The sequence below is a fragment of the Balaenoptera borealis genome, assembly GCF_965194805.1.
Source record: "Balaenoptera borealis genome assembly, chromosome: 3".
In the NCBI taxonomy this organism is placed as follows: Eukaryota; Metazoa; Chordata; class Mammalia; order Artiodactyla; family Balaenopteridae; genus Balaenoptera; species Balaenoptera borealis.
Window position 1 is genome coordinate 119,887,285 of NC_138866.1, and position 11,385 is coordinate 119,898,669.

Genomic DNA, 11,385 nt, shown 5'->3' on the forward strand with positions numbered 1-11,385 from the left:
TAATGCTCCCCGGGCTCTGGGCCTTCAGTCTCCACTGGGAAGTGGTTAGGGAGGACACCCGGTTTTTAGGTATGTTCTTTGTGGCTAAAGGAGAAAAAGAGCTGCCCACATGAGCTACCTGGGCAACCCTACCCTGCCTCGTTCCTGCCACAGCCAGGGGAGGGATGTGGAAGCGGAGTCAAGTAATCACTGTTCCCCTTTGAAGAAAAGAGGGCATTGCCTCCTTGGCCAAGAACTTGTCATGGGACCTCACGGGAGCTGTTGCCCTTGGCTGAGCACCTATTCCCCTGAGACCTTCCCGAGTCCAGGCACATTTCTGCTTCAGGGCCCAGCCCTGGAGGGGAAATCAAGGGAGAGTATGTCAGAAAGAGGAGAGGACAACCTACTCCAAGTGGTGGAGTGGAGAAGGTCAGAGGCAGGACAGACACGCACAGGGTCCTAGTTCTTCTGCCCCTGTAAGCAGCAGGGAAGGCAAGACCTTACCCCTTCTCCCTGCTTGACTTGCCAAAAATTCCTGCCTTTGGGCTCCACATTGCCCTCTTCACACTCTTCTGTCCTGATCACAACTCTTCCCTCCACTCAGCACTCATGCCCTCAGCCCTTTCCCCTCACCATGGGAAGAATGCTTATTGGAGCCTCCCCAAAGAAGGGACTACTGATGGGTCTAAGAGAGGTGTCATGGGTGCAAGAAAGAGTGGAGCAGATAGAAAGGAAACCACCATTTTCAGTACTTTGTTCTACCTCACCCCCTTCCTCTAATTCAACCCACTGCCAAGTCCCATTCGTTCTAGAATCTATATGGATTTCCTAAATAGTTCTCAAGTCCATCCTCTCCTCTCCGTTCCTACCCTAACCCCAGCTCCAGGCCAGTATCATCATTCACATGCCCTCAGCAAGTGTTACCAGAGGGTCATCTGCCTCCAGCATTGCGTCCTCTCCACCCCAGCATTCACACTGTAGCCAAAGTGATCTTTCAATGCCATTTCTTCACTCTTCCCTGCTTAAAATCCACCCACAGTTCCCCATTGCAAGCCGCCCAGTAAAGCCCAAGATCCTAAGACTGGGAGCCAAAACCTGTTAGTCCTGCCTCCCGTGCTGCCCAACATGCATGATACTCTCCATTCACTTGGAGCCTTAGACATCTTTGCTGGGCACTTTCCCTGACTGTCCCCAGAATTCCAGAAGACACTTTTGTCTTTTAGGTTTCTAGGCCTTCAAACATGATGAAGTATGATCATGATTCAGCTCAGACAGCATCTCCTCTGTGAAGCAGCTCCTCCTTCTCCACCCCTGATGCTTCTTCTACGTGCCCAGAGGTTAAACCCCACTGAGGTGCAACAGGTTATTTCTGGGCTGGAAGCTCCTTGAGGGCAAAGGCGCCAGCTCATGCACTGGGCAGTTGCTAGCACATACAGTGCCTTTGTGTGAGTTACAAAGAGGCAACCCTGTGGGCAAATTAGGAAAAATGTCCCCCTTCCTCTGGGCTGACACAGTCCTGTGATAATGTGCATGGCTTGGTCAATAGAGCATGGCTGGATTTCAGCCCCTGTTTGCCTTTTCCACTCAAGCTGTTTTGTGCAGGGCACAACCTGCAAAAGCAAATGTACTCAGTTATGTCTGTCTCCTTCATGGTGTTTGAAGGGATGGATGCCCAGGGGAAAGGAGAGCATGAGCGTGGAGAGAGACAAGTGCGGGGCCAGGAGGGAACCTTCTGAATCCCAGAAGGCGGGGCTGAGGTTGGGCCTCACTTTCTTCTGGTGGATTCTGAAGCCTAAAGTGAGGCTGAAAGAAGTAGCTCTAGCTTCATGGGGAAGAAGCTGTAGAAGATGGGACAGACCACTGAGGTTTGAAGGAAGTCCTGAGTAGGGAACCAAGCTTTGATAGGTGACAGAAATTAGCAGGGAGCTGGTGGAGGGGGGCCGAGGGGAGGTCCCAGTCCAGCAGATAACATGAAATTTCTCCTAGCGGTTCAGGCTTTCTCTTTAGGTTTGACCCAGCCTTTCCTAGTCCCACAGCGACAGTCCTGCCTGCCTCCAGCCAGAGTCCAGATTGAAGTCTTGTCCCTGCTTCTCCAGCAGATGGCAGGTGTGCCCAGGACCCAGTGCCTACAGAGAGCTGGGCACCCTCCTCTCCATGCTGGTGGGCCTGAGGCCAGGTGACTAAAGCTACTGCTGCCCCTGGCAGGCCCAGAAGAAAGATTGATGGCTCGGCCATTGCTGGGGCTGGCCAACAGGGCCATTGATTTTCATTTAGGAGAATCATTAAATATTAATTTTCACTTCGTTAAGCTGAGGAGGGTGAATAAAGCCAATCCTGGCAGTACAAGAGGAAGTCAGGCCATGTTGGAAGCCTGTAGATGAAAGGGTGAGGGGGGCAGATGTATCCAGTCACCATCCCCTCCAGAACTTTAGACCCCTGTCTACCACCAGCTTGGCTCAGGTAACAGCGCAGTGGTTAAGTGAATGAGTTCTGGAGCCAGACTACTTGCACTCAAAGCCCACATCTTCCCATTAGTAGCTACATGACCTTGGGCAAGTCACTTGTTTTCTATGACTCAGTTTCCTCATCTATAAAATGGGAATGCCAATAACAATACCTTCTTCATAGAGGATTAAATGAATTTGAACCTGTAAAGTGCTAGGAACACTGTCTGGTATCAATATATGTTAGTTATTATTATTTCTCTTTTCTCTCCCAGAAATTATCTCAGTAGTATAGGGCTTCACTGTCCTTATCTCAGGTGCCCTCAGCCTCATAGAGTACTCCAGGTACCCCGTCTCTTGTGGAGCCCTGTGGCTGGTTGAGGAGGGAATTTTTTTTTTTAACATTTATTTATTGGCTGCATCGGGTCTTAGTTGCAGCAGATGGGATCTTTCATTGCAGTGTGCAGGCTCTTCGTTCTGGCGCACGGGCTTCTCTCTAGCTGTGGCGTGCAGGCTTAGTTGCCCCGCGGCATGTGGGATCTTAGTTCCCCGACCAGGGATTGAACTGGCATCCCCTGCATTGCAAGAGAGATTCTTAACCGCTGGACCACCGGGGAAGTCCCTGAGGAGGGGATTTGTTCTCCCAAAGTTCATCTTAATTTTTTCAGTGCCTTCCATTTGCTTTCAGGATAAAGTCCAAACCCCTCAGCCTGGAGTTCAAAGTTTCCTCTTCAGCCACTGCCCTCTCTGGATCTTCTCTCTGGTCTGGCCCCTGCTCACATGGGGGGCCCCTCCTCTACACTCCCAGCCTCATTTCACACCCATCTGTTCCTCTTCTCTCTGCACCTTTATCATGATGTTTCCCACATGGAGTCTTACCGTTCATATCATTGACTCAATTCCAGTGACAGAAGTCATTTACTCCCAAGGTTGGATGAGTAATGACTTCTACTATTACTCCTAGTAATGCTGCTGTTACTACTACTACTACTACTACTACTACTACTACTACTACTACTACTACTACTACTACTACTACTACTACTACTACCACCAGCTAACCTGTATTGAGTACTTATTGTCTGCCAAGATCTGTGTTAAGCACTTTACATGACTTAGTTCATTTAATTATTATAACAACCCTACAAGTTCAATTTCACAGATGAGGAAGCTTAGGCTCAGAGAGGTAAAGACTTGCTCAAGGTCATAGAGTTAGTGAGTGGTAGGGCCTGGATCGACACCCAGGTCTGTCTGACTCCAGAGCCTGCATACACAGGATTGGCGAGGGTGATAAGTTAGTGTTACTTGACACTGAATCTTCAAGAGCGAGGCTCAAGTTCTTTCAATTACAAGGATTGGTTCTAGGATCTGACACCCCAATAACAGCCTGATCAGCTCTAAGTAAAGCCTGTCTTACTGCTGGAGAGCTCCAATTCAGAGAAATGACTTCTTTACACTGAGCTGAAATTAGTGCATCTGTTCTTTATACCCCACTTATCCTGCTCCTGCTCTGTGAGGCCACCCATAGGAAACCAAATCCCTCTTCAGGATCTGAAAGCGGTTCCCCACCCCAACAGTAATATGTATCAAGATCTTACTCTGTGCCAGGCACTTGCTAAGCCTCAGTTCATGCTCACAATAGCCCAGTGAGCCAAGTGTTAGTATAACCCATTCCTTATAGATGAGGAAATTTTCTAGTAATGTATGTGAAGACACAGAAGTGGTAAGTGGCAGAGCTGGGATTCAAATCCAGTCTGTGAGTCTCAAAAAACTAGTATTCTTAATTATTATGTTATGATGCCTCCCTATTGCAGCCCCCACTAAACCCTATTTTATCCAGCTAAATATCCCCAATTCTTCAAATTATCATTCCATAATATATTTTATGTCCCCATCCCATCCTAGTCTCTTTCTGGTAGGCTAATGACCCTCTTAAATCTGAGGCCTGGAACTGGATATGAGTCCCAGGTTTGGCCTTCCCAGGACATTTGCATAACGTCCTTGTTCTAGACATATCACTCCTTGGACAAGAAAGAATGAGGCTGTGTAGTATGACTTGCTCTTGGTGAACCCACACTAGTTCCTAACAATCACCACTTTCTTCCTTCCACAGTAGGTCCCACTTTCTCTTTTGTCCAGTGATTAGCCATTAGCCAAGGCCATATCAAGTACCACTGATACACAGTAGCCTAGCTGCCTGTGGAATCAGGTCTCTCTTAACTTTAGCTAAGTGTTTGGGGTGTGGAGGGAAAGCAATCTTGGTGAGTCAAGACACCCCAAAAAACATTACAGGAAGAGGACCAGAGGGAAGTGCCATCAAGGACCCTAGAACTGGAGGAAGTGGGATACCAGACCAGCAGAGCCTCTCCTCCATGTATCTGCATATATGCTCACACCAGTGACAAATGACACCTAAAATCATGATTTTAGCCAACATGGACAAATTCTAGCATAGCTCACAACAGTAATGCCTTTCCTAAATATGGGCGTGGTACACTTAGCCCAAGAGTCTTGAGCCCATTTCTTTGGACCAGAAGACTGAACATAACACATAACCTGTAGCTGTTAAGGGTACAGGTAAGTCCTCTCCTGGAAAGATGACTCTTCTTCTAGTTCCTGGTCCCAGCCCAGCCCCTATATGCTGCTTTGGCATGCACATAGGGCATGTCCCCAGCCTGAGGTGATCCCCCCCCCCAACCCTGGTGGACTTACCCCTGGCAGGGTCTTCTGCTCGTGCAGTGCACTCTGGGCCTTGAGAGCAGAGTCCCGGGCGCAGTAGGTGAGGAAGGCACAGCCTGGGGAGGAAGAGGCTGGCTCAGGGGGTTTCCTGAAACCCCCAGATACTCTTCCTGGAAAGACCCCATTAAGTTGACAAACTCAAGGCCACTCTCCTTAAACAAGGACACTACTTCTGAGAAGGCTTCTCTGCCTCCCACCTTCTCTGAAGGCAGGGGCTTCATGTGCCTGTGTCCCAGGCTCTGGCTCCTTCTCATTTGCTCGTGGCCTCTTGCCTATGGAACATGTGTACCCACACCCAGTCACATGCTAATACAATCCCACATCTCCCCTCCCGACTCCAGCCATAAATCCTGTTAGGGTTAGACCTCCCTAAGCAGCTTTGCCTTCAGCTTTAACCACAGCCTCCCCTTTCCTTTTTGGATTCATACTCCCAAAGTCTCTCAGAATCAGCCTCAATTCCTTCCCAACTCGAGGAGACAGAAGAGGAGGAGAAAGGTTGGGACCCCAGGACCCCAGAACTCCTTCCTAACACCTCCTCCTAGTTTGAGTCTGAGGAAGGGATAACTTTGAGGCTTGGAAGATGGGACTGGTTTAAGGGTGTCCTATAGCTAGGAGCTTTTAGGGACTTCCAATCCTATCCAAGGAACTTGATCTGTCAGCTCTCCCAGGACTTCAAGATAGGGCCTCTTAAATAGTTATTGTGCCCCAAATTTGACTTCTCTAAAAGAACCAGTAGATACAGGGGAGAGGAGTCGGGGTTGAGCCAAAGGATCAGTCCTACCCCCTCTTTGTCCAGCCTCAGAACCTGTAGCCTGCTAGGAAGAACAGGGCCAAGATTTCTTCCTTTCCAAAAGTCATTGAACACTCGCTCATTCAGAAAAGATTTATTGAATACTTATTATGGTGGGACATTATGACGGCTTGAAGGTAAAGTGGCAACAAGACAGATACATTTCCTGCCCTCAGGGGGATCATGTAAAGGATCATGAGGGGGATGTATCTAACTCCACAAGGTTGAGGAATGTCTCAAAGAACACACTGAATTCTCAATAACAAACGGGTGTTAATGAGGTAACAAAAAGTGTGGCGATTATTTCAAGCAGAGAGAATAGTACATATGATGACTGAGTGAAGAATTCAGTGTGTTGGGGAAATGGATGGAAGGCTAGTATGGTTGGAGATTGGCAACTTAGGGGCAGAGTGGCCAGTGAGGTATGTAGGTATCAGCTCATCTATAACCTCAGTCTGGATTTTGAACTTTTTCCTAAGAATAGCGGAGAGCCACTAAAGTGTTGTGACATTAGGTCTGTGTTTTCAAAAACAGCCTTTTGAGTGTAGGAAGGAGAAAGACTGAAGGAAGAGAAAGTGGATGTGGGAAGCCATTAGGAGCTTGGTGCACTTTTCCACTTAGACCTCAGCAGACTTCAAAGGCAAATGGGAACATTTTCTCCAATGTCTCCTATGTGGTTGCCCTCTTAAGGTGGGCGGATATCTGCCATTCATTGGGTTAAAGTGACCTCAGGGAACTCCTGCGACAAACTCTTATCATATCAATAGGGAAACTGAAGCCCAGAGAGTATACAAGTGGCAGGATAGGGTTTGGAATCTCCAAACTCCTAGGCTGAGCTTGTTTTCAAAGCACTGTGGCTGCCCCCCGTGGTACTCAGCCATCAAAAAGAAAACGAGTCACTCTGGCTTTTGGACATCACTGTTGCTGGGGAGAAGGTGGAGAACATGGTGACTTGGAGACCCTCCCCAGTGATCTTGCAAGGCAACCCCGCCTTCAAGAGCTGTGGGTTGGTTTGGGGATAAATCACCAAACACCTGATTCCGCTTACATCTCTGCTCCATCTACTGCCACCAAGCCATATTAGCTGACGTCAGAACTGGGCAGGGCTGGGGCCCTCTCAGAAAGGCTCGAGGGCCTAGCTGCTGCCTAAAGGAGCCCTGTGTGACTACCTGGGATAGGGGGTGGAAGAACGGAGGGATAAAAAGACAGAGAAGCATGGCTTGAAGGACAGATGAATGAAAAACAACAGGAAGAATTAGAACTAAGTGTAGAGAGAAAGAGAGAAAGGATGAGGGAACAGTTCAGAGATTCTGATGGTGTTTGAGTGAGAATTAAAGGTATTCTATACACTTCCCTTACTGTACAGATGGCTCAGAAAGATTAGCTTGTACTTACATACTGAAATAGATGTCTAGAAAATAAGAAAATAAATTGCTATGGATGGATGTACAGCTGGGCAGCTGGACTGTGTTAGAAGGGATCTGGATGGTATGGTCTTGTCATTTCATGCCCCTCTAAAAATGACCCCACCCAGGAGGGTGGAAGATGCACTGCTTCATAGCTGCTCCCGGATCTTCTATGGGCATTTTCCTGGAGCCTCTATGTTAGTGTGCCTAGGAACTCTCCAAAGCCTCTGAGTTGAAAAGGTGGCAGCCTGATTCCAGCTCTTAGCCCTTAGGAAAGTACATTTAGCTGTTACCCAGGGCCCACCACTTCTCTCCTGGAAAGATCATGGAGGATAGTTGGGGACCCTCCCCCACTCCCCAAACCCTGAAACTGCAGCATGGTGAAGGTGGGGAGAGAAAAAGGTGTTTCTTCTCAAATAATTTCCTTCCCCTGCCCATGTATGACATGTGTCTCTGGCTCTCTTACTCCAGCCCAGCCTGGACAGACTTTTCTGCATGTAAACAAGCCTCCTCCCTATCCCTACAGGAGGAAAGGGGTGTGGCTGGACAGGACCGTGGTGCGTCTCTCTCTAGCAAGGGCAGGGAGAAGACCCCTTTCTGCCTCTTCAACCTGACCCACCCTGAGGCTCTGGTCCAGGACCACCCTGTGAGGGAGGGAAAACAGGAGGCCATAAAGAGGATTGGGAAGGGACAAATATGTGTCACAGGAGTGGGAAGATTAGAGGGTAAAAGAAGCGTAGGTTCAGCTGAGAAGAAACCTGAGATGAGGGGGCACGAGGTGGCTGGAGTTCCCAGCTGAGATCAGAGTTCTGGACTCAAATCAGAAAAGGAAGACAGTGTTGGGATTCTGGATGGGAGTAGGAGAGATTGGGGATATTGTTAAGCATGAAGGCAGAATTTGGTGCTGAGAGCCTCCTGGGAGGGGAATTGGATTTTGTGACTTAGACAGGCATGGGTTCTGAAGAAGGGGAGAGTTTGGGTCTGTGAGATTTTAGGTTGGCAGTGTGAATCAAAAGAAGGTTCTGGGGGTTGACTGGTCTTGGAGGCCAGAGTGAGGGGTGCAAGCCCAAAATGTGTGTGAAGGTGGTTAGGCCTGAGTGGGGTGGTACCAGATGGGGGTGGAGGGATGGTGGTTCAGGAATGATTGGGTCCAGGGTTTGGGAGATTGAAGGTGTCAGAGACCTAGAAGGTGGAATAAGTTTCCAAATTCCAGGATTTGAGATGTCTGATGGGAGGGATAGAGGGCAGTCCAGCTGAAAGGCGAGGAGTGTTGGGATGTGAGACGTGAAGGGTAGGGAGTTGGAGGTTAGAGTGGAGTACATGTTGGGATCGGAGTGATGATCACAGGGAGGATGTCAGAGAGAAAATTCTGGGTTGGGTGTTCTGTGATCTGGGAAGAAGACTGGGCTGAAGTGGGCTGGTATTAGACTGGTGTTGGACTGGCTCTAGGTAGGGCTAGGGTTGGGGCTGGGGTTGAGGCTGGGATTTGGGCTGGGCCGCACTCTAATCGTAATGGGGCTGGGCAGGGCTGGGCAGGGCTGGGCTGGGCTGGGCTGGGCTGACCCCGCGCACCTTTGTGGAGGCCGGTGAGCCGGTCCTTCAGCACCGTCAGCTCGTAGATGCGGCCGAACTCCTCGAACAGCGGCTTGAGGTCCTGCTCGTCCAAGCCCCTCGGGATCTGCCCCACGAAGAGCTTGATGGCGTCGTGGTCCTTCATGGGCACGGCAGGACCCGGGTTTAGCCCGCTCATGCCGACGCCGCTGTCCGCGGTGCTGAAACCCAGGCGCGGGCCGGGGCCGGCGGGCGGCGCAGACCCTCCTGGCGCCGCGGCCATATCCCCGCCCGGTCCGCCCTCCCGCCGGTCCCGCCTGTCCCGCCGTCCCCTCCCTGGACCGGTGGCGAGGGCCAGGAGGGGAGGGGGCGGGACCCGGGCAGCGAGGGCGGGGGGGCTGCACCGGGGGCGGGGTCCGGATGGAGGGGCGTAGAAAGGGTGGGGCGGGCTGGAAAAGGGCGGGGCAGGGGGCGGGGCAGGCCCGGGCCGAAGCGGCGGGATGCTGGGGTCTGGCTTCAGGTCCCCGCGCCTCGCTCTCTGGGCTCCCGCCCGAGCTCTCCCGGAGCTGAGCCCCGAGCCCCAGCCCCCGTGTTTGATGACGTAAGGCAGCTGGCCGCCGGGTCTACGCAAATGATTTGCATAATGAGGAAGCAGCGGCCAATCAGAGATGGAGTTGACCGGGCTCGGCCGGGGGCGGGCGGGGCGGCAGGGCTCTAGCGCTCCTGCTCGCCATGGCAACCGGACCCTCGGTTACCCTGTGTGTGTCGAGTGTGTGCAGGCGTGGCCGTGGATCGCGCGTGTGCGCCTTGGACCGCGTGAGGGGAAGTAGCTTCGTCATGCGTGGTGATGTCTGCGGGAGTCAGAGCTAACCCCCTCCTCACACACCGGCGCACACAAGCACACACAGCTCCAATCACTGGAGCGTTTCCTGCGGGGGCGGATGGGGATTCCTCTTCTCCATTCCCACTACCAAAGCCAGTTCCTCGGAGCCGATCCTACCCCGCCCTATCACACAACTCTCCCTTCGGTGTTTTCAACCACTTCCTTACCCACGAGACTCCCGTGCATAAACACATTCGTCTCCCGTGCATACCCCAAAAAATAAAAATAAAATTTTAAAGAAAGAAAAACAAAAACTCCAAAACACTCCTAGAACATGAATTCCTCCTCAGGAGAGTGAGGGAACTTATATTAGCCATATTTGCTCAGGTGCCTAGTTCATCCGAATTCGTGAGCTCAGGAGTGTTATCCTCCTTTTCCGGAAAAGGAAGCTGAGGGTCTGAGGGTCAAGGAGGTTAGGACCAGGCCCACCCCTAACATCTGCTGGGCCCAGGGCAAGAGAAGAAATGAAAAACAGACATATTGTGTGTCTAAATATTTAAAAGATATAAATCAAGTTACAGTTTGTTAAATAAAATATGTTCACTTCTTATTTCCACAAATAGACCTTCATAATAAAAATGAAAAATATGTGTAAAGCTGTTTTTATATGACTGAAAGTTGGCAAAATATCAGAGCTGATAGAATTTTATTACTCTTGCTCATGTCTGAGTATTCTCTTGATGGGTCAGTGATGTTCGGGCAGAGAAGTAATACAATAAATTATATGTTTATTTCATTAATTTTTTCTTGCCTTCTTTCAGTAAAATTGCTAACCTGTCAATTCCATTGACTATTCCAAGAAACTGCTCAAGAGCAGCAGTAGCAACTGGAATCAATAAAATGTTCTTACAACAATATTCAAATTCAGAAATAAACTGTGATTTTTTAAAAATTCTTTTTTGACTTTTAATAAAAGTTACTCCTTGTAATTACCTGATTATGGAATGGGTTGCCAGAACATCTCATTTTCACTGAGCTTGATGTATTTTTAAAAATTTCTTTGAAACGTCCTCTTTTTATTTATAAGTGTGTTGTTTAGTTTCCAAGTGTTTGGAGATTTTCCTGTTATCTTTCTGTTACTGATTTCTAGTTTGAGTCCATTGTGGTCAGAGAACATACTCTGTATGATTTCAATTTTTTTTTACATTTGTTGAGGTTTTGTGATCCTCAGAATATGATCTATCTTGGTAAATGTGGGTTTTTTGGTGATTGAAAAGAATGTATATTCTGCTGTTGTTGGGTGGATTGTTCTATAAATGCTGATTAGATCCTGTTGGTTGATGGTGTTGTTGAGTTCTGTAGCTTTGCTGACTTTATGGCTACTTGTTTTATCACCTGTTGAGAGATGGGTATTGAAGTCTACAACTGTAATTATTAATTTATCTATTTCTCCTTTCAGTTCTATTAGTTTTTGCTTCACATATTTTGCAACTCTGTTGGTTGGTGCATACACATTTAGGATTGACTCTTTTATCATTATGTAATATCATTCTCTGTTCTTGACAAATTTCTTGCTCTGAGATCTACTTTATCTGATATTAATATAGCCACTCCTGATTTCTTTTGGTTAATGTTTGCATAGTATATCTTTTT

At 48.9% G+C, this 11,385-nt stretch overlaps 1 protein-coding gene across 4 annotated transcripts in view; it reads right to left on the reverse strand.

Annotated features, from left to right (window-relative positions):
- The window catches only part of CELF6 (CUGBP Elav-like family member 6), a 41,470-nt gene extending 32,163 nt beyond the window's left edge, over positions 1–9,307 (reverse strand). For all 4 annotated transcript variants that reach the window (XM_082383598.1, XM_082383599.1, XM_082383597.1 and 1 more), the window contains exons 1-2: positions 8,931–9,307; positions 5,136–5,218 (exon numbers count right to left, since the gene is read on the reverse strand). In XM_082383598.1, the coding sequence (XP_082239724.1) occupies positions 5,136–5,218; positions 8,931–9,192 (345 nt within the window). In that variant the 5' untranslated portion in view covers positions 9,193–9,307. The remainder of the gene's footprint in view (positions 1–5,135; positions 5,219–8,930) is intronic.
- Between the last annotated feature and the right edge of the window lie 2,078 nt (positions 9,308–11,385).